This window comes from Muntiacus reevesi, chromosome 18 (genome assembly GCF_963930625.1).
Source record: "Muntiacus reevesi chromosome 18, mMunRee1.1, whole genome shotgun sequence".
Lineage (NCBI taxonomy): Eukaryota > Metazoa > Chordata > Mammalia > Artiodactyla > Cervidae > Muntiacus > Muntiacus reevesi.
In genome coordinates, this window is record NC_089266.1 from 29,056,018 (window position 1) to 29,083,891 (window position 27,874).

The 27,874-nt window shown below is 53.6% G+C and overlaps 1 protein-coding gene, 1 long non-coding RNA gene and 3 other non-coding genes across 6 annotated transcripts in view; 4 read left to right on the forward strand and 1 right to left on the reverse strand.

Moving 5' to 3' along the window:
- Positions 1-54: 54 nt before the first annotated feature.
- Positions 55-2,248, forward strand: LOC136149416 (uncharacterized). 2 transcript variants are annotated; one of them, XR_010659671.1, is made up of 5 exons: positions 55-354; positions 574-621; positions 1,061-1,127; positions 1,566-1,644; positions 1,908-2,248. It is a non-coding gene; the product is annotated as an uncharacterized lncRNA (long non-coding RNA). The 2 variants fall into 2 exon arrangements; XR_010659672.1 differs by having other exon boundaries at positions 55-350.
- Positions 428-494, forward strand: LOC136150428 (small nucleolar RNA SNORD49). Its single transcript, XR_010659853.1, has one exon. It is a non-coding gene; the product is annotated as a small nucleolar RNA SNORD49 (small nucleolar RNA).
- On the forward strand, positions 907-977 carry LOC136150427 (small nucleolar RNA SNORD49). The gene has a single exon (XR_010659852.1). It is a non-coding gene; the product is annotated as a small nucleolar RNA SNORD49 (small nucleolar RNA).
- LOC136150455 (small nucleolar RNA SNORD65) lies at positions 1,762-1,835 on the forward strand. Its single transcript, XR_010659875.1, has one exon. It is a non-coding gene; the product is annotated as a small nucleolar RNA SNORD65 (small nucleolar RNA).
- LRRC75A (leucine rich repeat containing 75A) overlaps positions 1,987-27,874 on the reverse strand; it is a 32,667-nt gene continuing 6,779 nt past the window's right edge. The window contains exons 2-4 of the mRNA XM_065909653.1: positions 12,253-12,381; positions 5,787-5,902; positions 1,987-4,101 (exon numbers count right to left, since the gene is read on the reverse strand). Of these exons, the coding sequence (XP_065765725.1) occupies positions 3,561-4,101; positions 5,787-5,902; positions 12,253-12,381 (786 nt within the window). The 3' untranslated portion in view covers positions 1,987-3,560. The remainder of the gene's footprint in view (positions 4,102-5,786; positions 5,903-12,252; positions 12,382-27,874) is intronic.

The following is a 27,874-nucleotide window of genomic DNA, read 5'->3' on the forward strand; positions in this document are numbered from 1 at the left end:
CTCCCATCGCTGAGGAGTGGAACGTTCCGACTCCTTAAGGGCCTGGGACGCGGGCTATCTGGTCTTTCCGCTGCCGGTATCGCGAGCTGGTTTGGGTGTTCAGTTAGGGCCTGTCAGCGGGCGGCGAGGAGCCAGAGCTTGTTTAGTTTCTCGACCGATGTCCCCGGGAAGCGTAACTGGAGCGCGGCGGGCGGCTGCGCCCCGGCGGGCCTGGGGGCGGGCGCCTTGGCCCTGTGCTCCTATCTGGGGACCGAGGATAGAGGAGCGCGTGCGTCTTTGTCCGGTAGGGCTGCTGCGGTCTGGGAACCCCTCCCCCCGGGCTCGCGGCCGGGAGTGAGTGACCCCGAGAGGTGGGTAAGTGGAGCTGCCTGCACCCGAGGGCGCGGGGCGAGGCTCGTGGGGGGGTCTCGAGGGAGGCTTGCTCGGCTGTCCTGATGATCCCGTAGGAAGTGCCGTCAGAAGCGATAACTGACGACTTTTACGCTTACCTGATGCAGTCGCTGATACCTGACGCTTTAGGTGCCTGTAACTGCCAGAGTTTGCCCTAAATGCACGTCCTGATCCTTGTTTCAGATAGCGGCCCATTCGGTTTTGCAGACGGGAGCAGCAGGTCTCCTCGAGGTAAGAACCAGGCTTTGTGGACTTAATAACATTAACTTAGCTGTGTCTACAGTTCTTCCGCCCTTAAATGCACGGATATTGCCTGATGACTTGCCGTTGTCACGTTCATGCATTTGATATAATTATGCACGGCCTCTTGGCGTGTTTGAAACGGTTTGGTTGCGGCCCCTAGCCTGAAACGAGTTATGTCTAAACCGCGTCTGTGTTCAGAAACAGATGACTTCAGGCAGATTTAGCCAAAGCCTAGGTCCTCGGGGAGGTACTAGGAGTGGTGAGGTGCTTGGCTGCTCTGATGAGATCACTAATAGGAAGTGCCGTCAGAAGCGATAACTGACGATAAAGTTTCCCGACTGACTGCAGTCAAGGCATCCTCACCATTTGGCGGTGCCCAGGAGTTGGGTGGTCTGGACTGTGACCCGTAATTTCTATATTCACCCAGGTTGCCAGTTGGTGAGGCATTGCCAGCACGTGATCACCAGCCACCGAATATGGGAGCCTGGACCGAGGTGAGTAAACTTTGGATTGTAGTTGAGGAGGCCGAGGTGTTCAGTTGAATCGTGAAGTTGCTATTGGACCACATGTTGGCAGTTTCATCTGGCTGACCTAGTACCTTGACCTTTGTCATATCTGAGAATGATTTGGTTAGTGTGTGGACCAGATGGCAGAGTGAACCCAGGAGTTCCTTTTTATGTCGTGACTGTAGAGTCCTGAGCAAACTTTCTGCTCTGAGATGCCCTGAAAATTGAAAGCTTTAGGTGTGTAATGTTTAAAACAATGTGACTGAATGGAAGTTGAAACATCTAAAGATGGCAGTTATGACTCAGTCCCTAAGGACTGTTGAGGGGATGGATGTGCATTTGTATAGTTGTGGCTGTCAGCACACTGGGAACTGCTTCCAGTTGCCCTTGGCTGGCTGTCCACAGGTGCCTTATTCATCCCTTCAGGGTCTGAGCTCTGAAGAGTGGTGACCAGCAGAGTTTTAGAGCTTGCAGCAATGGCAGGAGCACCCCAGCCCAAGACACGGTAAGACCTGATCTGGACCATGACCGTCTGCATGGTAGAATGGATGAGCAGCTAGGTGTTTTTTTTTTTTTTTTTGAGCAGCTAGTTTTGTTAAAATGGTTTTGCAGAAAAGGATATCAATGATGAAATCACCCAAAAGAAGCTGGAATTACCGGCAGATTGTGTAGTGGTGAACCTATGGTTTTCTGAGGATATCTTTATGTTGTGAATGACTATTCTGGGGAGTATAAAGTAAGATTCACTGATACTTAGTTTCCTTGCAGGCTATGCTGCAGCAGGGGCAGAATTTTGAAGCCGCAAGGACCAGTGGCAGCCATCAACTTGGACTCGGAAAATACAGGCTTCAACATTTTGTTTTGTATTGAGTATCAAAGGGGACTTTCTTATTGTGAAAGAGCCAGGAAATGGATTTGGCAGCCTCTTTCTAGGAAGTGGAGTCATTAAATTCATAGTTTCATTGTATTCATTTCCCTTAAGCAAAAGTAGCTTTTTTGTACTTGTAAATATTGTATGCATTTGTTATACTGGGTGAGAGAAACTTCCTGAAATTTGTATCTCCATGCAGTTACCATAGATGTAATAAAAGGATGCTCTTTGGTATTAAGTTCTTAGAAATGTGTATTTTTGAAGAAAAAGTCAAGTCTGATCACTGTTGACAATTATTGTTCCGTCTCTAAGTCGTGTCGATATTAGTGGTCCAATTAACTCCTTGTAACCTTCCCTTATGGTCAGTTTGTGTTCTCCCCTCTTGAGACTTAGGGCAAAAAATCCCAAAGCATTTAAGGCATCTGTACACAGTCCCTGTTCCTCTGGGCTCTGTCCACTGGCATGAGTGTCCTCTCTCTTGAAGCCCCAGTCTGTAAAGGTCTTTGCTCCCTGGCATCAGATTAGAAGCTTCACTAACCCTCTTTACCTGAGGGGCCTTGGTTCACCAACATCATGGGTACCCGGGATAATTTTCTCCAATTCAGCAATCAGCTGGGCTTTTTGATTGGGCCTGAATGGGTAGGCCTTGGGTGTAGGGACAGTGGGGTGGAGACTTGCTTTTTTCCCCCCCTCCTAGCTGTGGCTGCTCGGAGGCACTTTATCTTTGTGGTCCTGGGGTTTTGGGAATGTGCTCATATTTTGGGGACCCCATGGGAAGGAATTTTATGGGAAATGGTCCCTTTTGAAAGGAAGCAAGGCTCACTGTGGCCTGTACCCTAGCAACAATCACCCATGGGAAGGTCTGATAATCTGCAGTGTTTTGAGTGGGTCTTATATTTTGTGCATGCACTGGTCTGCCCCAGGCTTGCTAGGCAGGCTGCCCTAAATACTGGTGGGTTTAGGGAATAGCTGGTACCCTGGGTAGGCCCTGGGATCACATCACAGGCTGAAAGATGGACCTTGTAGATGGTGGGAAGTCTGTTCCAAGGAGCCCAGGGCTCCACAAAGAGACACCCTTTAGTCCAGACGGGGAGGGAACTTGTGGGGTCTCTAGGAGCCAGTCCCCTTCCTCAGCCCTTGACCTGGGGTACAGTCAGCATCTGGCTGGGGTTTGCTGGCCTGAATATTTGTAATCAGGATTGGAAAGTTCTGGGTTAGATGGAGGGCCCCTACTACACTCCTTTCCTGGGGGAGAGCTCTCCTGATTCACAGTAGCTCAGGCTTCCAGCACCTCCAACCCGCTGCACCCACAGGTCTAGGGAGGGTAAGGGTGGATTCCTTTAAAGCCAGGGATGACTTCTCAGGAGCCAGAGGCAGACGTGGGTAGACAGGGGAGATGGAGAAGAGTTACAGTGCTCCTTTCCCAGGTGGTTCCATCTGGCTTTCCGTGGGGGTGGGGGGAGGCGCTGCCCAGGCCCACTGTGGATCTCCCCCCCAGGAGCCCCAGCCATCCCATCCCAGGAGGAGTAACTTTGGCCCGCACTGCCCTGTCACGTCTGGGTTGCACCTACAGTTTCCCTGCCCTCCTGGTCTCTCGTGGGGGTTTCAGGGCCCCCTCCGGGATCCTCTGGGCCCAGGGCCTCGTCCTGTGTCTCGTGCCCACTGCCCGGGCCCTCGCCCAGCTCCAGGATAGTGGGCAGGTGGCCCTGCTTGGGGGACCGCTTGCGTAGGCTGAGCAGGAAGGGCTGGGGCAGCGAGAAGATGTCCACGTTGTTGCCCAGGTCGATCCACGTGACGCTGGGGAACTTCCTGGGGTCTCTGAGGGCGTCGGTGAGGTCGCGCAGCAGGGCCCGCGTCAGCCGGTTGCCGTTGAGGGCCAGTGTGGTCAGCCGGGGCAGCGTGCTGAGCGCCGGCAGCAACTGCAGAACCATGTCATCCGTGAGGCCCGTGAAGCCCAGCTCCACGCTATCCACCTGCTCCCCGCAGCGCTGCAGGTAGCTGGTCACCCGTTCCAGGTCACGGGAGGTCAGTGGGATGCCCGACAGGTCCACCGTGTTGTCCGGAGGGCTCCCGGCCAGGACCGCCTTGAGGCTGAAGGGGAGACGGGACAGCAGGGTTTGGAGCGAGAGCAGCAGGCTTTTCTCGGGAGGCTGAGGTGGGTCATCTCCAAGAGCCAGCCTCCACTCAGCCCGGTGACTTCAAGAGGTCAGGGACCCCAGACCCCTTGCACTGCCCCACCTCTCAACCTGGCTGCCCAGTGGGCAGAGGCTGGGGGACCCCAGGGGAGGCCCCAGTGACTAAGGGTACATTCAGCAGGCAAACATCTGGGTCTGCCCTGGATTCCTTTCCTCCTACTCATGGGACCTTTACATCCTTAACCTCTGTGCCTCAGTTTTTAAGCTGAAAAATGGAGACAACTGGGTACCACAGGTTGTCATGTGAAATAAGAATGCATTAAGGACAGTGCCCTGTAGAGGTGGCGAATGGGCGAGTTCCCTGCTCCACCCAAGAGTGAAATAAGATCTTGGGGATCACCTTCAAGACCACCTTCCAGCCAGAAGGAGGATCCTTAGGGAGAGCTCTCAGGACAGCAGGCAGGGGTTGGGGGTGGGTGCAGGGGCCTGGAGCCTGGTGGGGGCTCCTGTCTACCCTCTTCCACTCCCCACCTCCTCCACCCCTTGCTCTTCTGCCCCGCCTCTTGTCTTCTTGCTCTGGACCCAGATCTCCTGGTCTCCAGGTACCCAGGTAAACCCCAAGGCTCCAACCCTGGGAAGGACAGGGAGGTGGAGGGGCCCCAGATCGAAGCTTGGACTTCCTGTTGGTCTTGTAGGAGAAAACCAGGCTGAGGTAAGAATTCAGTAGGAGTTACAGCAGAGGGACCACAGGTGCAAAGGCCCCGAGGCTGGTGGAACTCAACATGTCTGTGAGCCAGCAGGAAGGCCAGCCTGGGGGAAATAGACCTGCACTTGGAGCTGACGGGGAGGCCCTGGCTGGAGTGAGGCTTCTGAACGGAGAGTGGACTGAGCATTCCCGTGCCCTGGGGAGACAGAGCCCCTGGGTCCCAGCAGAGTTCACAGCCGAGCTTCTCCTTCCTCTGCAACCAGCTCACAAATCTCCTGGCCTTCTGGGTTCCACGGGTCCCGTCCTGCACTCTCCCAACACTTGGCCTCACCTTGGCCCGACTGGAGGCCCCTGTGCCTACTTCCTCCCCCTGGGAGGGGCCCTGAGGAGTCTTCCCCTGGCTTGGAAGGGGGACCAGAGCTCTTCTCTGTGCTTCCCCTCCCATCCCATCTGCAGGAGCTGGAGAGGAGCCTGCACACCAGGACCCCAGTCATTCTGCCCCGTGATTCATCCAGAGTATGCTCCCCTCCGCTTTCTCCTATGATGCTGTCCCAGCCCTGGTTCTGTGTTCCAGGGGCCCCTCTGCCCCCAGGGTGCAGGCGGCCACACAACCCCTGAGGGTCCTCACAGCTGCATGAGCCAGGGACGTGGTGGGGTCCGGGACCCTGGGAGACATCAGGAGGGCTGGTGATGGGTGGGAGGAGTACCCACAGTCAGCCCCCACTGCACAGATCAGGGCCTGGATGCCAGAGCCTCTCAGGGCTCATGCCCACCTGGAATGCCCCCCAACCCCCATCAATCCTTCTTCTCCTGCAAGCAGCTCGTGTCCTCTCCCCACTGCCCTGGGAAGGGGAGCTGGACCCCCCCAGGCCCATCCCGACACAGCTGACTGGGAGCTGCCCTTGGAGGAGGAGGCTGGGGGGCGCTGGACTCACCAAGCCTGGGGCTTCCTCTTCACCAGCCCGCGGTGGCGCCTCCACTGGGAGTGGGGGCTGAGGTGGTACGTCAGCTGCCGGCACAGCTTCTCCATGGCGCCCAGCGCATCGCCCTCCTGCAGACCAACCACAGGTCCCTGAGTCACTGGAGCAGGTGGGGAGCCAGGCCCCTCCCTCCACCTCCCGGCTCTGCGGGACCAGCACAGCCACCCCGGGCTAGCTCGGTGTGGAGACCTGCGGCACTGGCTCCCGGTGGCTGCCCGGAGCAGGGGGCAGGGGTTGCAGATTCATCTGCACACTGGTGTTAGTTTCTGTGAATCAGTTGCTGTCGTGAATAAACCTGAGATTTCTGTAAGAGCCTGATTCCAGGTGATGTGACAGGTGACCCCTTAGCCAGAGTCACCATGGTCCCTGCCACTTCCCGACGCCCAGAGCTGTCCTCACTGGCTTTCCTGACAAATGCCCGCTGGGCCCCTTCCAGGTGCTGGACATTTGCTTTGGACACTGGGAGCAAATGTCCTTGCCCTCGTATTTCACAAGGCAAAGAGGACAATGACATCCTTTACCACACCTCTTCTGCCCACATCATCAGTGGGAAAATAAAGGAATGAAGGGCCAAGTCTTCCCCAACCCCGTTCATCCCCCTTCGTTTCCTGTCTGGTCCACCAGCATTTGAGCTCAAGACCCTGGGTGTTATGGCCTGAACTGTGTCCCCCAAAATTCTTAAACTGAAGTCCTAATCCCCAGCACCTCAGAATGTGGCTGTATTCAGAGACAGGGCCTTAAAAGAGTAACTAAGATAAAATGAGTTCATTGAGACGGGCCCTAATCCTATATGACTCATGTCCTCATGAGCAGAGACCAGAACACAGCCATGTACAGAGGAGAGACCACGTGAGCACACAGGTAGAAGACAGCCGTCTGCATGCCAAGGAGGGCAGCTTCAGAAGAGAACAACCCTGTTAATGTCTTGATCTTGGAATGAGCAGAGCATGCAGACAGGGGGATCAGTCAAATATCAAAGGGGCAGAGGGAGAACCCAGGGGACGTGAAATGACAGAGAAGGCTCGGCTAGAGAAGCAGGAGGAAGCAGAGCCCTGGGCACCAAGAAGGGGGCTGGTGGGCTCAGACACCCCACTGGAGACTCCAACACAGGCTCAGGGATGGTGGTCATGGTGCTGGCCGGGGTGAAGGCCAACTTCTAGGCCAAAGGGAGAAGGGAGGGTGGCACATCTAAGCCAAGGTTCTGCACCTGGGATCCTTTCACAATTATTTATTTATTTGGCTGCTCTGTGTCTCAGTTACAGCATATGGGATTTTCGACTTTTGATGTAGCATGTGGGATCTTTCATTGTGGCATGTGGGATCTAGTTCCTTGATCAGGATCAAACCCAAGCCCCCTGCATTGGGAGCACGGAGTCTTAGCCACTGGATCACCGGGGAAGTTCACTTTACCTAGGACCCTTGCATACTAGGGTCACCCAGAGCTTTAGAGAACACAGCTGCCTGGGTCATCCCCAGTGATGGGTGGACACTGGGATTTTTTTTTTTTTTTTTTTTTTTGACACTGGGATTTTTAACACCTCCCCCCTACCTCAGTCGAGATTCCCCTGTGCTGCCAGGTGGACCAGTGGGGTGGGATGTGGCAGTCTGCCCAGTATCACCCCCAGGACCACCCGGGCTATTCCAAAACTGAGAAGCGAGCTCCTAGCCCTAACCTTAACCTCTAACCACTTCTCAGGGGTTCCAAATTGGGAGCCACAGACTGTCCCTCAAACTTCTTGGCCAGAAGGAAGAAACAGAAAGTTCAGTTCTGTCGCTCAGTGTTGTCTGACTCTTTGCAACGCCATGGACTGCAGCATGCCAGGCTGCCCTGACCATCACCAACTCCCGGAGCTTGCTCACACTCATGTCCATTGAATCGGTGATGTCATCCAACTATCTCATCCTCTGTTGTCCCCTTCTCCTCCTGCCTTCAATCCTTCCTAACATCAGGGTCTTTTCCAGTGAATCAATTCTTCGCATCAGGTGGCCAAAGTATTGGAGTTTCAGCTTCAGCATCAGTCCCTCCAATGAATATTCAGTACTGATTTCCTTTAGGACTGACTGGTTTGATCTCCTTCCAGTCGAAGGGACTCTCAAGAGTCTTCTCCAACACCACAGTTCAAAAGCACCAATTCTTCAGCGCTCAGCTTTCTTTATAGCCCAACTCTCACATCCATACATGACTACTAGAAAAACCGTAGCTTTGACTAGACCGACCTCTGTCCGCAAAGAAACAGAAAAAGAGGGGGCAAAGCAGCCGCCGCAGTGCGCCGGTATCGCCACCAGGGGGCAGCCGCGCACAGATCGAGGTCCCAAGCTGGGCCTGTGCTCTTGTTTACTAAACAGGGACCGAAGATGTGGTCAATTTGCAGGGGGCCTGAGGCCAAACGTGAGCCTGCGTCGTCAGGGGTGAGAGCGCCTCCACTTGTCTGAACTAAGATTCAGTGACTTATATTATCTACTAGACACTGGGTACTGCCTCTGGCTTCGCCTACATCCCAATCCTGTAATCACAGTCATCGCATGAGATGGGTGCCCCTGTAATCCCTCCTGACATACACGGAAATAAATAAGAAGTCAAGGGGATGGCAGGCCAGGCGATGTGAAGGCTGGCATCAGGACGCAAACCCCGCAGTCACTCTGAGGCTGGGCTCTGCTCTGCCCTCAGGTGATGAATCTTTCTCCAAAGTGAGTTCAAAGTGCTTCTATCCTTTGCAACTAGGAAAGCCCCAAGCAAGCTCACTTAAGTTTTCCCACTCCAGGCCTCTGCCTGCAGGAACAGCTAAGCAGGACTGGCCCAGCGGTGGAGGAGGAGGAAGGAAGTGGGGAGGCGAGGAAGAAGGAGGATGCTGGCCCTTCTCCTCTTACTCTGAAAGCCGTGAGGCCCAGCAGCCCCTCTGTGGGACCAGACCGCACTCCCAAGCTACTGCTGACTGGTCCAGAAGGGGGCACTGGAATCCTGACTTTAGACAAGACTCCTGGAGGCTGAACCCTGACAACCCTGAGACATGGGGAGGGGGGTGGGGAGGGGGCAGGAGCAGAGGTGGGGGGCAGGTGTCTGTGCTGGTTGGGGTCCCAGAGCCTCTTTCCAGCTTGGCTGCCGCTGGGCCCCACAAGCCCCCTTAGTATGGGAAGGATAAGCCCTCTTCCTGGCTTGAGGAAGCCCGCATGGGCTTCTGTTACTTGCAACGGAATCTTAACCCACAGCAGAGGTGCTAAGGCAAGTTGTGGAATCTGCTCTCTAGGCTTTCCTCCCACCCGTGGAAAAGGAAGGAGGGGGAGGGGTGTGGCATAAGTTGGGGAGACTGGGCACCTGCCCAGTACTGCTGACCAGAGGCCCCAGAGAAGATCCTGCTTGAGGGGTTCACTGACCTGTCAGGGGAGAGGCCCACCGCAGGCCTGCTGGCCCCTCTGGCGGGGTCAGGCCCCTTCCGATGCCATCTACTGTCTTCACCCCTGACCCCAAGATAACAAGCAGGGCCTTTCACCACTCTGCACCCAAGGCTTCTTCATTCATTCATCAAACACGACTGCCCTGCCTACTGTGTGCTGGACGCTGCTCCAGACACTGAGACTGTGCTGGACTTTCTATGCCTCCCCCCATCCACTCTCTGTTCTGTGCTGGACAGGCTGAGCTCTTACGGACAGACTGCATCACTGGCCCTCTTGCTCCTGACTGCCAGTGTGATCAGCTAATGGGAGGGAGGTCAGAGGGCAGGAGAGAAAGGCCAGGGATTAACTCTTCCTGTTCCTGCCCTGCTTCAGTTAGCCTCCAAGATAGCCCCACAGATGCCGGACTCCTGGGTGTGTACAGCCTCCTTCCACCCGCGTCAGGGCTGATCGGGCGATCCACTACGGCAGTGATGGCATGTGACATCTGAAGCTGGCTCAGAAGACACTGTGCTTCTCCCTTGCTCTCAGGCATCACCCGCTCTGGGATAAGTCAGCTACCCTGACGTGAGGGAGCTCAAGCAGTGGACAGGCCGCAGGCAGAAAGCTGAGGCCTCCCACCATTAACCATGGGGGGTGTGCCATCCTGTCAGTCCCCTTCCAGCCTCCAGATACTTGCAGCCTCAGTCAGTGTCCTGAGCCCCCAGCTAGACCCCGAGCTGCCGCTGTCCCCACCTACAGAGATGGTAAAACGATGCTAGTCCATTGTTCTAAGCCACCACGTTTTAGGGTGATTTGTTATGCAGCAACAGAAAACACAATAAAGTATTAAAAAAGAAACAAAGAAAAAAGAAAAAAGAAAAAAAGAAAAAAAGGAAGATACAGGGCGGTTTTGGAAGAGGCGTTCTCCTCCTGACTTGGGCGATACAGCTCTGCCCACAGCCCTTCCCCGGTAACGACTTCCTGCTGCTGGTCTCCGGTGTCCCAGTGGCCCAGTTCCATTCCCTGCTTTCTGCCTACAACCGTGGAAATAGTCCCTTATTGTGGCTATTCAGTCGCTAAGTCAAGTCCACCTCTTTGCGACCCCATGGATAGCAGCATGCCAGGCTTCCCTGTCCTTCACCATCTCCTAGAGCTTGCTCAAACTCATGTCCATCGAGTCGATGATGCCCTCCAACCATCTCATCCTCTAACGCACAGTGGAATGTGTCACCTGCTTGTGCCAGGAGCAGGATGACTGTGAGCAGGCGGACGTCCTCTCTTGCCCCTCCGGAGTTTATATTCTAGTGGGCAGAGCAGACACTAGGCCAACAAACACGTCAGCAAGATAATTTCAGAGGACAGTGAGTGGAATGAGAAAATAAACGGGGCTGATCAGAGACCTACTGAAGGGAGGCTGGGCAAAGAAGGCCTCTGAGAGGCAGTGCTTAGGCTGAGTCTGAAAGGAGGAGAGGAGAGCTGGGGCAGCAGAGTCCCGAAGGTTGGAGAGAATCTGGATGCCACAGGAAGAGAGGAGCGTGGGAGCGATGGGAGGGGAGATTCAGGTGGATCCAGAGGAGGGGTCGCGAGTTCCTTAAACCATAGCACCACACAGAAGGCTTTTCAGGAGGTACCTGGTGACGCGGTTTACCCCTGCACACAAAGGGCAGAGAGGGCACAGAGGCAGGAGCGGAGCCCAGAGTCCAGCTGGAGGCTCTTCCAGCAGCCTGAGGAGGAGGGCCTTGGACATGGCCCTGACACATTAGAGAACTAGGACTGTTTGGACATGCTGACCGGTGGACAACAGGGGTGCTCCGTCAAAATCGCCCAGGGTCCACTGTTCCTGAGTTTGTGCCCGGCCCTTCTCTGCTGTGGCCCTGCCTGGACAACCAGCACCTGCTGGCTTTGCAGTGGCCGCCTTCTACCAACCCACCCCACACCTGCCCCAATGGACCCCCAGTCCTCCTTGTCTAGCCCTCCACCTAGGAGTCTTCACACCAGACACTCTGGAAGCCAGAGAGAAGGCCCTAGACAGAGCTCCAGATGGGGGCGCCACCCTGGAGCAAGGTTCAGCCCCTGGGCACCCAGGCCAGGTGTGGGGGGGACCTGGGAACCACCTCTTGCTCTGATCCTGGTTTTACCCTGACGTGGAGGCCGCCGCAGGACTCCTCCGCCCTGTGCTGGCTTCCTGCTCCTTTCTCCTGCTACAAGGAAGCATGTCTTTTAGAAACTGCTGGAAATTGAGGGATGGGAGAGAAGAAACCAAAACAGAGAGGAAAGCCCAAGGGGGCAGCTGACCTTCTGTGGCTGTCCCCTCCCTCCCGGGTCCCGGCCTGGACTGTGGAGCCGGCGGGAAGGGGAACGGATCTCCCACCCTGAGGAGCTGGGCCGCGCCCACAGAGCCTGGAGAACCGCAGAGCCAGGCAGGAAGTGGACCCGAGTGAAGCGGGTGGGTGTAAAATGACACTCAGTCCAGAGAGGAAGACCAGTGGATGTAGTGGGGAGTGTGGTGAACCGAACGGCGGGGGGTCGCGGCTACCCTCACACAGCACCTTCGTGCAGACTAGACAGAGCTCACATCTCGCTGGACATGGTCCTGCCTCTGTGCCCATGGCTGGTGGGCAGAGAGAGGGTTTGGACTGAGCTGTCTCCTCCTGCCCCACCCACTCTGTGCAAGTATCTTTGTGCAGGATGCAACCTACGTAACTGTACATGGCGGCCCTGACACCAGACAACAGGGGTGGCTACTCAGCTCCAGGCCTTAGAAATGACGACTTTCCCCATTTTCCAAGGGCAGCCAATATTGGGATTGTGTGAAATAGTTTTAAATGTTGGTAACAAATCCAGATTTGATGCACCTGGTGGGCCAAACAAAGCCAGCACTGAGGGTGCAGGCGTGTAGCCTCTATCATGGATGCTGGGCCTCAGGTGCCTGCATGAGGGGCCTGGGCAGCATTGACCAGCCCCCCACCCGGGGCACCGGGCTGTTCTGCCCAGGAAGGTGCCCGCCTCACACCCCAGACCTGGCTGGCTCAGACCATGGCTGGCCTACCGGCTTGGGGCAGTGGATGTAGCGGGCCAGGCTGATGATGAGGTCGTGCGTGATGGGGTCCACCAGGTTCCTGAAGCTGGCGTAGCGGTACAGGACGTCGTCCAGCGAGGTTGACTCCATGCCCAGGTCCTGCAAGAGAGGAGGATGGCCAGAGGTCAGCGAGGACCCCTCCGCCCTCCCCTGGAGCTCCACCCAGCACATCCGGGGCAGCTCATGGAGGTGGGTTTCAGTCCCTGGGGTTGCAAACAGGCACAACTGAGCGACTTTTCACTCTGTGTGGCAAGCGAGGCTGGAAAAGTAGGAACTGGAATTCAGCCTATCCATATGTGGATGAGAGACCTCTTCCCTCTTGGGGTCTGTTTCCCCATCTGTGAAATGGGCAGATGGACCACGTTTAGCAGTTACCAAACCGTGTTCCAAGGTCTTGGGGCTGGTAAGACAAGAGGGAGGCTAAGGGTCAGCAAGTCTTTGGACCCAGCTCTTAGCAGAGCCACTCTGCTCACTGCCCTTCAGTTTTTTTTTTTTTTTTTTTAAGGCAGTTCTATTGCCAAAGTCTGAAAAACCTGGACTGGATGGCTGCTTGGGTTTCCTGGGTTCCTACCAGCCCTGCCCTATCTTCCCACCCCCGTCCTCTCCAGGCCACTATAAGTCATCCCATCCTGGAAGGACCAAGAAAACCCGACCTGCTAACCCAGGACGCTGGGGCAGGTGTGGGAGGATGTAAGCTGTCCTTTCCCAGAGGCCCCCCGCCCCCAGGGCCACGTCCCCGTCCTCGCTGTCAGTCTGGACCCCTCCCAGCCTGCTGACAGTGGCTCTGTCTCTCCGGGCAGCTCTTATCTGGAGTCATGAAACTGTCGCTGGGGAGGGGGCCGAGGGTGGAAGGAAGGAAGGGGGTGGGGAGGGGGTCTCCCCAGGAAGGCAGACGTGGCCCCGGTCACGCGCTCTGGGTGAGTGAGTCATGACCACCCCGCCCTGTGAATTCCAGCTGAGGTGGGGCTCCTGAGGTCCCAGGGCGCCGGGTTATGAGAAGCTGCAACAGGGAAAAACCAGACGGGGCCGGAGAGAGGCTGCTGCACTTTTATTGCTTTATTTCTTTACTTAGACCCCACCTCCTGGAGGAGGAAATAGCCGCCGACTCCAGTATTCTTGTCTGCAGAACTCCATGGACAGAGGAGCCTGGTGGGATACACAGTCCATGGGTCGCAAAGAGTCCAACACGACTGAGCGACTAACACTACACTTTCGACCCCGCCTAGGTCCATGGGGTGCTTGTGCTACTTCAGAGCACCTCACACATCCCGAGGACCTTGGGCCACTTCCAGCATCCCTGGTGTCCTCTCCATGTCCCCAACCAAGCCAGTGTACTGGAGACAAATGTGTCATGAGCGCACTGACAGTCCTACTGACCCTGCCCACCAGGGACCTTGACGCTCTGCTCTGGCTGCATGTGGGGATGGGGGGATGGGGGGCTGGAAGAATCACATCCACATGTGGCTCCTCCAGGCTGCCCTGGGCATAGCTTTGGCCTGGGAGGGGTTGGTCTGCCTTGCAAATACCAGGCAGTGAGGAGAATCCTGGCTTCCTCATTATGGGTCTAAATGGTGCCGTCTCTAGGACCTGTGCATATGAGGTTCCTCATCAGGAAACCTGGGCACATCAGCAGGTACCCAGGTTCCCTGGAGTCACCGCTGTGGGCAGCTTGGCACGGAGAGTGTCCCTGGCCTGGGGCCAAGCAGGCCAATGGTCAGCATGTGCCATCTCGAAGAAGTGGGGCCCCCACCTGAGCTTGAAGAACCAGGTTTGGGGACTCACTCCAGTGGGAAAGGTGAGGGGTGTGGCTTTCCAAAAAGCAAGCAGAGATTCACACAGCGTTTCTCAAAGCGTGAGGGGCGACCCTCAAGACCCTTTCAGGGATTCTCTGGGGTCCTCTTTTCCAAATCGGCATGATATACATTTTCTCTGTCGACTTCAACCAAAACAACCTACTGGAAGAGACCAAACACAGAGCAGCAGGTATGAGGATTCAACTGTCTTCCAAGTCAGTCACACACGAAAGAGATTCACAAAACTATGAAATAACGTGGCTCTCTTCACTGTATTTTTTTCTTTTGGAAAATATATTTTCACAAAAATTTACTTCTTTTGCATGCAAGCTTATTAACTTTATTTTTATTTATTTTTTAAAAAAGAATTTCTTCTGGGCTTAGAAACATCAAAGTCTTTTTTTTTTTTTAATGTGGACCATTTTTAAAGTCTTTATTGAATTTATTACAATATTTCTTCTGTTTTGGGTTTTGGTTTCCTGGCCATGAGGCACGTGGGATCCCAGAGGAGATCGGGTCGGCACGCCCCGACCAGAGGAGATGGAACCCACAGCCCCTGCATTGGAAGGAGAAGTCCTAACCAGTGGACGACCAGGGAAGTCCCTTAAAATGTTTGCTTTGATTTCTTCTAGGTAGACAGCCTTTATTAGATATAACCCATACACACACAAAAAAACCTCTTTGAGGCCCTCCATAATTTTAAGAGTGTAAAGATTCCTCAAGAAATTAAAAGTAGAGAATTCCCCGGGAGTCCACTGGTTAGGACTCAGTACTTCCACTGCCGTGGGCTCAGGTTTAATCGCTGGTCAGGGAACTAAGATCCTGTAAGCCACATGGTGTGGCCAAAAATAGATAAACAAACAACATTAAAAACAGAACTACCATACAACCCAGCAATCACACTTCTGGGTGTATATCTAAAGGAGATGAAAACATACTACCAAGGAGATGTCTGCATGCCCATGTTCACCGAGGAGCTACTCACAACAGTCAAGTCAGAAACAACCTAAATGCCCATCAATAGGTGACTGGATATAGCAGATGTGGTCTATATATACAATGGAATACTATTCATCCACAAGAAGGAAATCCTGCCATTTGCAACAATGTGGATGGACCTTGGGAACATCATGCTCAGTGAGATAAGGCAAAGACAAAGACAAATAATGTATGATTGCACTTAAATGTGGAATCTAAAAAGAACTGAACTCTGAAAAACACAGTGCATTGGGGCTGGGGGTAGGGGAATGGGAGATGGTGTTTAAGGTTTGTACTTGCAACAAGAAGATAAATAAGTTCACAATACACTGTTAAAGAAATGCACACAGGTCAGCCACGAAAGACATCAGAAGTATTGTAAACATCAAGCTTGCTAAGAGATAAGACCTTAACTGTTACCAACCCTAGAAGACAAAAACAGGGGTGTTGGCTAATGCTACAATAGTATGCAATGTACAATTCATACAATGCAGTATGAATGTATCAGATCAATACAGTATGTGCCTTAAAATTGCTCTATGTCAGTTATATCTCAATATAAAAAAGAGATAGAAAGTATAAAGAGGGCTCTTAATACCAAAAACACTTGGAGAACTGCAGGGATGGAAGCAGGGGGTATCCTAGGAGACAGTACGATTCACCATGGTCAAAGGGTGGAAACCCAAGTGTCCATCAACTTCCACAGGTACACGCATAAAAATGTGGGATATGTCTGCGATGGAATGTTATTCAGACATACAAAGGAACAAAATATGACATACGCTACACTTTGGCTGATCCTTGACTTTATGCTAAAAGAAATCAGTCACAAAAGGATGGTTCCACACATACGAAGCAGTCACATTCATAGACGCAGAGTAGAATGGTAGGGGCCAGGGGTTTAGGGGGAGCTGCTGTTTCAGGGGACTGAGTTTCAGTTTGCAAGATTTAGAATTCTGGAAACAACAGTGCAATGGTTTCACAACAATGTGAATGAGCTTAATGATACTGAAGCATAAAGATGGTTAAGATGGTAAATTTTATGTGATGTGCATTTTGCAACAATTCTTCTTCTTCTTTTTTTTTTTTTTTAAAAAGGGCTTCCCTGGTGGCTCAGAGGTAAAGAATCTGCCTGCCAGCGCAGGAGACTCCTGTTTGATCTCTGGGTCAGGAAGATCCTCTGAAGAAGGAAATGGCAACCCACTCCAGTATTCTTGCCTGGGAAATCCCATGGACAGAGGAACCTGGCGGGCTAAGTTCATGGGGTTGCAAACAGTCGGGCATGACTGGGTGACTAAACAGCAACGACAACAACTTTTTAAAAAAGGTCCTAAGATGCAGGGGGGCAAACCCACAGACACCTTCCTGGGAAAGGAGGGAGCAGAATGGGGCATGTTTATGTGGCAATTATTTTTCCTGCCTGTCCCACCTGGTTATTACAATTTTTCCCACTGTGTAAGATCTAGCTGTGGGTATTTTCTTTAAATTTTCCTTCCATGTCAGGGTCTTTCCATCTACAAACATGGACTTTTCAGAACCTGTCTCCTCATCAGGAAAGCCGCGTTCAGAGTATCTCTTGACTTTCTCTCTTCCCGTGTTCTTACCCACAGCACACTCCCGTGGAGGGCCCAGGTTTGCCTCAGTCATTGACCTTGTGTCCTGCAGCGTCAACCCCATTCCCACTGCCCATAGTCAGGACTATGTGCCAGCTAGCATTCTGAATCCTTGCAATTCTTATTTTCCTCGTTAATCTCCCTTTTCATCTTGCCCTGTTGTTTTATTTCATCTCAGCTTGGCCTCTTTTCGTGACATCCTGGGCTTTTCTCACAAAGTTCATTTCCTCCGGAACCTGCCGTAGATCATTTCGGAATCAGGGTCTGGCCTCCACACATTTCCCTGACGCACAGGGTTTTTCCCCCACTTGTTCACCCTTGAAGGAGAGGCAATCTAGTGAGATCTGCCCACCTATCAAGTCTAGTGTGATGCTGTGATTTACAATGAGAAATACATATGTGAACTTTTTGGCACAGAGCTCCTAAACCCTCAGAATTTCCTAAATGATGAGAGAGACAAAGGTGCCTTTTGTTATGAGATGACATTTTTAAATGTTTGTTAATGAGGTGACTTTTGGAAAGTCCCTTGGTCATCTGGAAATGGGGCTGGTAGCCAGGGGAACCAACCTTGTCATCAGTGAAAGTGAAGTCGCTTAGTCATGTCTGACTCTTCGAGACCCCATGGACTGTACCCTACGAGTCTCCTCTATCCATGGAATGTTCCAGGCAAGAGTACTGGAGTGGGTTGCCATTTCCTTCTCCAGGGGCTCTTCCCCACCCAGGGATTGAACCCGGGTCTCCCGCATTGCAAGCAGATGCTTTTACCATCTGAGCCACGAGGGAAGCTCTTGTCATTAGAGGTTGGAAATTTCAGTCCAGCCCCTGACCTCCAGGGAGGGTATGGGGGATGAAGAGTCAGTCACCAGTGACCAGCAAGGTCATCAGTCATGCTGATGTGATGAAGCCTCTGGAAAATCTCAAGGTTTCAGGTTTCAGGGTCCAGAGAGCTTCTGGGTCTGTGAGCACAGGAGGTGTGGAGAGTGGACACCAGGGCAGCATGGAAGGTCCTGTCCCTCCCCACGCCTGGGTCTATGTCTCTCTCCTGTCGAGCGGCTCCTGAGTTAGATCCCAGTATGTTAAACTAGTGAGTAGAATGTTTTCCTGAGCTCTGTGAACCACTGAAGTGAATTCATCTGACCCGAGGAGAGGGTCGTGGGAACCTACAGCCCAGAGCTGGGCGGTCAGCAGCACAGTTGACCACACTGACCTGTGACTAGAGTCTGCAGCGGGGGCTGTCCTGTGGGACCGAGCCCTTATCTGTGGGGTCAGGGACTCTCGCTGGGCGAGTGTCAGAACTGAGCTGAACTGCAGGACACCCAACCTGCGTGGGGTAACTGTTCGTTGCAGTGAGAATGACACCCGCTTGCTGAACTTCTGACCTTGTCCCACGGCTGCCTTCCTGGGGGAAGAGCCGAGTCCACCTCTCAGGTTTTGGCTTGTAAGGAGGCCAGCTTAGTGGGAGGCCACATTCGGAACACCGAGCTGATGCGACTCTGACCTTGGGGAGGGGTGTCTTTGCCCATCACCATGGGCTGGGTCTCCCATACTTCAAAAATGAGGTTCGCAGAAAGCCACTATGTGGTCAGTATCCCAGGACCTCCCTGTCCCTGGCTGAGCCCAGAGGCCACAGCGGACTTCTGGGGGCCACAGCTCTCGGGTTTCTCTCTCCTGCCTGCCTGGTGGAGGCTGCGTCTGAGGGCCGCTTTCTCTGAATACACACAGAGAAGCACAGAGGGTCCAGGCAGGGGAGGATTCCAGCAGTGCTGTGTTGACCCCCAAACCGTCACTCTCAAGGGGAAGGGTGGCCGCCTGACTTCCTCAGACTGGGAAGAAGGGGTCCCCTTCCCCCAAGAGGCCCCAGCTTCCTGGGGGAGCTGGGTGGCTCCGTCTGTCTCAACAGAGCAAGAGGGAGATCCTCCCAAGCTGCCCACCTGTCTCTGTTTTCAGGAATTTTCATCTTTTTTTGGCGTGTCTCCTCAGGTATTTTAGGGGAAAGCTGGGGGAAGCCACACAGGAGGCTGCCACGCACACGCTATTTTAAACCACAACCACCCCCTTCCCTTTTAAGTTCCAGGTTTCAAGCCCGCTCCCAGGAGGGAGGCCCTGCAGGAAGCGAGCTTGTGTCTGTCTCTCTCTTCCAGGCATGAAGCTGCGGCTTCTGCAATAACACAGTCTGGGGAGGGAGCGGGCAGCTGGGTCCGCATATTAACCAGTAAAGGTGGACAGCTGGCGCTGGAGCCGCTGGAGCCTGCGCGCTCGTGCTCTTGTGCTCGGGGTGGGTACTAAGGCTGTGAGCAAACAGGGTCCCCCCGAGGAGAGTAATTAGTCCAGAGGGCAAGCAGGGAGCCGGCAGGCTGCCGGTCTGCTCCTGGTTCCAGGGCATCAGAGGTCGCTCCTCTGGGGAAGGACACAGACCGGGTACTGGCCTCGCCTGGGTGGCCGGCTCCGTGTCCCCTCCCCCTTGACATTCTAGCCGCCTGGAGGATTCCCAGGGGAAGGACTGGAACTGTCGGGTGCCCGCCAGGGGAAGAAGCTAGAGGGTCTCCATGGGCAGGGACCCCATGTAGACACCAGGCGGCTGCTTGCTGATTGAAGACAATGGCCTCCAAGGAAGGCGGCTGCTGTTCAGTTGCTGAGTCGTGTCTGACTCTTTGCGACCCCATGGACTGCAGCATGCCAGGCTCCCCTGTCCTTCACTATCTCCCAGAGTTTGTGCAAATTCAGGTCCATAGGGTTGGTGATGCCATCCAACTGTCCTCTGTCGCCCCCTTCTCCTCCTGTCCTCAATCTTTCCCAGCATCAGGGTTTTTTCCAATGAGTCGGCTCTACACATCAGTGGCCAAAGTATTGGAGGAGGAAGTACTGTATTCGTGCCGTGAGAACAATACAAAAGGAAGGTGTGTGGAGTCTTAAAATGCCAATGGGGATGGAGGAGATGCCTGGGGCCAAGCACACTCGGAGTGTGAGAAACCAAAATGGATGCACCAGTTAAATGGTAGCCCCTGAGAGACAAGTCCAGACTTTTAGTCCCTGGAACATGTGAATAATGTCTCATTTGGAAAAAGGATCTTTGCAGATTGATTACCTTAAAGTTCTCAAGATGAGATCATCCTGACTTATCCAGGTGGGCCCTGAACCCAACAACAGGTATCTGATAAGAGACAGATACAGAGGAGAAGGGGACAGGAAGATGGAGGCAGAGACTGAAGTGATGCAGCCACAACCCTCAGCCCTCTAAGGGAGACTGGGCTTGACTTGAGACTTCTGGTCTCCAGAACTGTGAGAGAATAAGTTTCTGTTGTTCCAAGTCACCAAAGGGTTTCCCTTGATGGCTCAGTGGTACAGAACCCACCTGCCAATTCAGGAAGACATGGGTTTGATCCCTGGGTCAGGAAGATACCCTGGAGTAGGAAATGGCAACCTACTCCAGTATTTTTCCGGGGATAACCCCATGGACAGAGGAGCCTGGCAGGCTACAGTCCATGGAGTTGCAAAGAGTCAGATGCAACTAGACAATAACAAGTCATCAAATTAGCAGTCCTGGGCAACAACGGATGGAAATGGAAGTGACGTGTTTCTCGACGATGCACCTGGGTGACAAGAAAAGGTCAGGCCAAGTGGGCTGGAGCCCTTTTCTCCTCTGACCGCTGCTGACCTCAGCCAGGAGCACAGCTGCGGGCACCTGGGAGCATCACTGGCAGAAATGTCCTTGCTGTTTTCACCAGTCCTGGGCCCTGTCTGGATGAGTGTACCCCGACACACTCTCCCTTGCTGTCTGCTCCCAGAGGTGGGACTGGGCTGGTCAGAGATGCTCCCTGAGATGGCTCCAAGCCCAATATGAGAAAGAATATTTAAAAACAAGTGGTAAAAGAAACCAATGGGCATCCCCGGTGCCTCCATGGTAAGAATCTGCCCCCTAGTGTGGGAGACTTGGGTTGGATCCCTGGTCCGGGAAGATCCCGCATGCCAAGGAGCAACTAAGCCAGTGCCCCACAACTATTCAGTCTGTGCTCCTGAGCCTGGGAGCCGTAACTACAGAGCCTGTGTCCTGCAACAAGAGAAGCAGCTGCAGTGAGAAGCCGAAGCACTGCAACTAGAGAGTAGTTCCTGCTCTTCGAAACTGTTACAGACAAGCCCACTCGAAGCAACAAAGACCCAGCACAGCCAAAAATAATTAAGTAAATAAAATTATTAGGAAAAAAAACATTCTGACACATGCTCCAACAGAATGAACCTTGAGGACACTATGCTAAATGAAGTAAGCCAATCACAGAAGGGCTCAGACTGTATTATTCCACTCCTCGTATGAAGTCCCTAGAGGAGCTGAATCCATAGAAACAGGAAGTAGGGTGGAGGCTGCCAGGGGCTAGGGGAGGTGGTGTGGAGTTGGTGTTTAATGTGGACAGAGTTGTAGTTTGGGAAAACAAAGAGTTCTGGAGGTGGATGGTTGCACGATAATGTGGATGTGCTTAATGTCACTGAACTGTACACCTCAACGTTGGTTAAAGGAAGTTTTATGTCATCTATGCTTTACTACAGTTAAAAAAAATCAAGTGGTGAGTTCACAGGCCCTGGAGGTATGTAAGAAGCAGAGCCATCTCTTAGCTCAGTGGTGGCAGGATTTCTGTACCAGGAGGGAAGGAGGCCTCTAAGGACTCTCTCTCCCTTCTGGCTCCCTGGGAGTCGTCGTTAGTGTGGCCTTGGATGCAAGATCCTGGAGCCAAGGCTGTGTGGCGTGCACCATCCAGGACATCCAGGAGGAAGCTGAAGAGGTGGGGCCTCGAGGGAGGAAAGCACTGGGAAGGACCATGAGAGGAGTGGCAACAGACAGAACCCAACCTAGAGCGGAAGCCACCAGGATGGGGGAGTTGGAGGAGGAAGAGTTTGGGGGTGGGAGGTGGAGGTGGAGGACGGCAGAAACAGAAAACTGGAGGCCCCTGGAGACCACCCCCTGGAGGTGGCACTTGGCCTGTGGCTCCCCTGCTCCTTGACAGTGTCCTTAACTCAGACCGGGTTGAATCAACCAGGACATAAGGGAGTGAAGCAGCTCAGATACACTCAGAAATGTGTCAGTCTGGCATCTCACACATTTTGTAACCTTTTAGAGGATCAAGTGGGCTTCCGGAAGAAACTGCCTGCCAAAACAGGAGATCTAAGAGACTTGCGTTCAATCCCTGGGTTGGGAGGATCCCCCAGGGAGGGCACGGCAACCCACTCCGGTATTCTTGCCTGGAGAACCCCTGGACAGAGGAGCCTGGCAGGCTACAGTCCGTGGGGTCACAAAGACACAAGTGAAGGAACTTAGCCCCCCCACACAGAATCAGGTAAGTCAGAGAACCTAACAAATGAGAACTGCAGTTCCAATTTGAAAGGGGTGAGTGAGTAACTGAGGTTGGGCTTATGATTTTAAGCAGCTTGCCGAGGGAGGATTTGGCTGAGTCTGTGACAGTTTTCAAATGTTTAACAGAACTTCATATCTACCCTATTCATAAGCTTAATATGTTACATTTTAAGAACTGCGTAGGAGCTTGGGAAAGTCCTGCTTTTTAGGATGGCTATTTACAAACTTAGGAAAACTGGACATATTAAATTTGTAAGATCACTAAGATATCTAAATAAATTTAGTTAACGAAGTTAACTACCCTTAAATGTGACCACTGAAATCTACTAGATTCATAAACAGAATAATGGCATTTGTAGGTTAAACTTAAAATGTTAGGGAAATGGTAGGCTTTAAGTTTTTCAGTTCAATATACTGAATTGTAACTGAGAAAATCAAGCACCCATGAGCACTGTGTGTATACATATATGTGTGTAGGGCATGTGTATACGTACACGTGTGTATATGTGTATGGATGGGTGTGTACATGTAAATGGGGTGTTTGTGTATGTGTGTGCAGATGTATATATTGATGTGTGTGTGCGTGGAGCGTGCGGTGTCTGCACAAAAACTCCCCAAGGACACCGTAAACTTCCCAGGGACACAACAACGAGGCTGAAGTCCGCTGGCAGGCAGCTATCCTTGTGTCCTCGGAGAAAGAGGCATTGAGCGCCCACACCCATGCCCACACTGACTTTGGAAACACCAAACAGCAAAGCAAAAGTCATAAAAGCAGCCTCTGCCCTGGCCTCTCCTTGAAGGAAACTCGCCAGTGTTGGCCTGCTTGCTGGCGAGGCCACACCTGCTGGGGAGGAGCTGGAGCCCAGGAGATACCCTGCAGGCCCCAGTCACCACTGCCCCCTGCCTGCTGGCCCACCTGGCTGAGGGGCAAGGATGGGCTCTGGTCCCATCGCAGAGCCTGTTCTCATCCCCCAGGGGTGGCTGGTAACCCCAGCGCTCCCATGACAACTGGCCCTGCGGGGTCTGAAGGTGGGCAGGCGCCCCTCCTCAACTGTGACAAGTGCCCGCGGGTCTGCTCTCCCTGCCAGGATGCAGCAGGCCGGCGTCATGGCTGTGTGCTGTTTGTGTTTTAACTTTGAAGTCTTTAAAATAGACACCCTCTGCACAAAGCAGGCCTCTGGAAACACATGTCTGACCGCTGCCAAGTGTAATTCAATTAAAATCCAAGAAGCAGCAGTAGCAACAAACAAAAAGACGCTTTCTCTTCAGAAAAATCATAAAATCAGCTGGAGGTCCAGTAGGCCTGAGGGGGTCTGCTCTGCTCTCTGTGGTCATGGGTCCACCCAGGCTCTGCTGGGGCGTGACAGGAGCCCCCAGGCCCAGGCTTGAGTTAGCCCCTAGGTCAGTGTGGCCCTGGGCACCCTCCCGTCCTGCTGCATGACAGCAACCCCACCTACAAGTGAGCTTGTCACCAGCTCTTTCTTCCCAGAAGGTGGGAGAGACCAGCAGAAGAGGCCTGGATCACCAGGGTTTGGAACCCAAAGAAGAAATTCAGCAAATAGCACTGCATTCCCCCCATAGGACCTTTCAGCTACTGTGCTTTATGACTCTGAAAGGTTGGTGGCATTCCCACTATTTATACTCCCCAATCTTCCTTTCCAGTCCCAACCATCCCTGCATCTTGTGGGTCTGGGATTCTACAGAAATATTGGGGCCAGCAGGTCCCTGAGGTCTACCGTCTCCTACACTCCATGGATTCTCAGCACTCTGCCATCCATCCTGCATCCTCCAGATATCTACTTAGGAAATAATCTGTCGCTGAAGCCTTCTGAAGCACACTTAAGCCCATTTGTCTCTCTTGTGGTTAATGTTGTCCATTTTAAATGAAAGGTTTGGTCCATTGTGGAGGGAAATGTAGGTGACAAAGAGGTGTGTGTGTGTGGGGGGGTGACTTCTAGGCTCCTTTTGTCTGGCTCCCCAACACCCTGCTTTCCAAGCAGGACAGACCTCATGGGAACAGCCTGTTTCTCAGGGTGAGAAGTCAAGGACCTGAGGGTTGTGAGCGAGTGGCAGAGACGGGGGTGGGGTGGGCCCTGGAATTTCTTACTCCACCTCCCACAGCTGCCAGCCCTTGGAGAACATATATGTCAAGGTTGTCCAGAGAAACAGAATTGATAGGGTGTGAGTGGGTGAGAGGGAGAGGAGGGAGGGAGGTGTAAGGAATAGTGACTGTGGGATCCGGCAAATCTGAAACCTGGATGGCAGGCTGGGACCCCAGGAAGAGCTGCTGCCACCATCCCCCCCAGTCTAAAAGCAGCACCCCTGCCCCTAATCTTTCCTCTCAAGGTCTTCAACTGATTGGACAAGGCCCACCCACACTGTGGAAGGTCAGCTGCTTTACTCAAGGTTGACTGATGTAATGCTGCTGCTGTGTGTGTTAGTTGCTCAGCTGTGCCTACTCTTTGTGACCTCATGGATTGTAGCCCAGCAGGCTCCTCTGTCCACAGGATTCTCCAGGCAAGAATACTGGAGTGGGGAGCCATTTCCTTCTCCAGGGGATCTTCCCAACCTAGGGATCCAACCTGGGTCTGCTAAACTGCAGGCAGGTTCTTTACCATCTGAGCCACCAGGAAAGCCTGACTTAATGCTAATCTCATCTAAATACCTTTGCAGCAACATCTAGACTCACATTTCATCAGAAACTGGGTATCATGACCTCACCAAGATGGCACATAAAATCAACCACTCCCTCACACTGAGAGTCTTTACCACTTTACTTTTAATTTTCTTTATATTTTGGCATGTGAGACAGTTCCCCAACCAGGGGTTGAACTCAGGTCTTCACAGTGAAGGCCCCAAATCCTAACCACTAGGCAACTAGGGAACCCACAGGGTCTTTACCACTTTTAATCTCTAGGTCAGAGGCAAGGCCCCGGGCACAGCTTCCAAGAACCCAGGTGAGCAGAGACAAGTCACATGGGATGGGAAGTCCAGCTCGAATCCAGTTCACACCCAGGTTCGGGGCAGGGGTAGGAGGGAATTGCAGGGAGAGGAGGAAAAGGCCCTCCAGGCTCCTGGCTGAGGGTGAGCCCTGCCCATTTCCCCAAGGCCTTTTCCCAGGGCAGTGGGGAGGGCAGGAGTGGACCAAGGAAGGAGCTCTGGCCGGCGGACTCTTCTCCACCCCGCTCCTCCTTGGGGCCTCACTGCCCCACAAGCGGAAGAACCTGGGGCCACAACCAGGAGTATTGGTGAGTCCCAGAGACTGCAGGGCAAGGGGAGTGTCCCTGGGGAGGGAGTGGCTCTGCCCGTCTCCGGGAGTCTCGGAGTCTGTCCTCATTTTCCAAGGACTCTGGGAGGGCGCCTCGGTGCAGGTGGAGGTGGGTGGAGTGAAAGGGCCCAAGGGACAGGCTCATGAAGGCCCAGAGCTTCCTGCCAGGGTCTCAGGCTCCCTCCCGTCCCAGCGTCCCTGGGTTCTGCCCACAGGTTCTCCTCAGTGGCCGAACTCCCTCCAGAGCAGGGCCCACGCGCCACACACCTGCTCTCACGTCCCCAGCCAGCTGCCCCTGCTCCTCTGGGCTTCCTGGCCAGCTGCCACCAGTCTTCCAAAAGCTGTTTCTCTAATTTCACCCCACTGCCCCCTCTCCTATTCCAGGTCGTCTCCCACCTCCCAGAGCCCCGAGCCCCTCCGAGGGCCCCCACGTCTGAGCCTTGGCCCATGGACCATCCTCCCACTGAGACACGTCACAGCACAAATACCTTTATCAAGCTCCCCGTGCCTGACCAGCCAATTCTCAGCCAGCAGGTGATTTCTGGAGACGTGAGAATTCTCACAACGGGTAACTTGGAACCTTCCGTGTCTGTTTCTATCTCCGAGAACCTTCCCCTCCCGATGGTCCCTAGGCTGGCAGCTGCTTGGAAACCCCATGGGAGTTTTTACCCTGAAACTCCACAACTCCAGGAGAAAATGGGGATGAGGTCTGCAACTGAGAATGACAGGAAATCCAGAAGACAGGCTTATCCCAGGAAAACTCAGCTGAAGGGAGTTCTTTTATCTGGAGAGGTGGATGGAGGTTATTTACAGGAAAAGGGGAGCATCCAGAATGCGTGCATGCTAAGTCACTTCAGTTGTGTCTGACTCTTTGTGACCCCAGGGACTGCAGCCCGCCAGGCTCCTCTGTCCAGGGGATTCTCCAGGCAAGAATACTGGAGTAGGTTGCCATTTCCTTTACCACAGAGACAGGGATGTAAACAGTCTGGGAAGCTGGAGGGGAATTCCTGGGTCCCCAGGACATGGGTGGGGATTGGAGATGATGGGAGCTTAGCAAGGAAGGAGTTTTGAAGGTCCCTGTGCTCCTAAGTCCTATGAGCCTGACTCCAGACTCACTGAAGGTGTCTTTGACTCTGTTCAACACCCATGGGAGAAGCATGAGTGTTGGGCTGGAAGAAGGTGCCCAATTGCTTCAGCTTCCCAACTGAGGAGGAAGGGGACAAACATCCAGCTCAGAAGCAGAAATTATCCCATTATGGCTGGCATTGCACTGCTGCCTGCTTCAGGTGACATGGGAAGGCTGTGCCTGAGGGGCCACATGGGAGAAGGGCTGAGCCTCCTGACGGACTTCAGCCGATAAAGACTGAACTTCTGCATGCCTTCACCAAGCAGCTAAGTACAGCTGTACAGGGTGTGCACTGCACAAGGGTGTCTGGGTGGGGTTGAATTTGCCGAGCTTTGACTGTGTCTCTGCCAACCAGACAGGTGTCTCCTACTTCTCACAAAGGCACTGTGTGGGCCTGGGGTGGCCTTACATCTCCCTGGAGGCAACTGAGGGGATGAAGCATCCTTGGGCCCTCTGCACTCCTCACTGAATGGCCTTCACACCTCCAGTCCTTGGCTGCCAGGAGCAGGAGTGTGACCACACTCCATGGAGGGGCAGTGAGCTCATGAAACACGCCCCTTACAAGGACCACTCTCTCTTCAGGCTGGGTTCTGCTCTCCTCTTCCTCCGATATTCATCTTGGCCACCATGATCTCAACATCTTATTTTAACAAACAAGCCACTGAAAAATGTACCAGTTAGGTCTTCCCTGGTGGCTCAGTGGTAAAGAATCCACCTGCCAATGCAGGAGGTGTGGGTTTGATCCCTGATTTGGGAAGATCCCACATGTCAGAGAGCAGCTAAGCCCGTGCGCCATAACTACTGGGCCTGTGCTCGAGAGTCCGGGAGCTGCAACTACTGAAGGCCACGTGCCCTAGAGCCCGTGCTCTGCAACAAGAGAAGCCACTGCGATGAGAAGCCCAAGCACTGCAACTAGAGAGTAGCCCCCATTCTCTGCAACTAGAGAAAAGTCCATGTAGCAACAAAGACCCAGTGTAGTCAAATATAAATAAATCAAAGAAAAAGTGCCACTTGGAGAATGTGCTGGGGGACAGATGGGGGCCAAGGGCATGAGAAGGGGGTGTGGGCAGGAGAGGCTTAGGCCTGAGTACCAGGGCCACTGGGAGTGGCTGTTAGGGCAGGTGAGACAAAGCCCCACCTAGGAGCTGGTCCGTCTGGGAGCCCTGAGGGAAGAGAGGTTTGTGCCCGTACGTGGGGAGCAGTCCTAGTTCTTGCACAAACTGGGGACAAGGGAGTGACATCAGAGCATGACGGGGACTCTGGCTCACGTGTGAATGAACGTCCATCTTGATGCCACAGGAGCCTGGTAGAAGCTGTGAGGTGGTCGGGAACCTCAGTGGTCACCTCAGCCACACGGCCTCTTACTGTGCTGGTGGGCAAACTGAGGCCAGAGAAGGGAAAGGGGCTGGTGGGTGAGGGTCTGTGCTGGGACCAGGGCCAAGGGACCCTTGTCCCCAGGGAAGGCCGCCACAA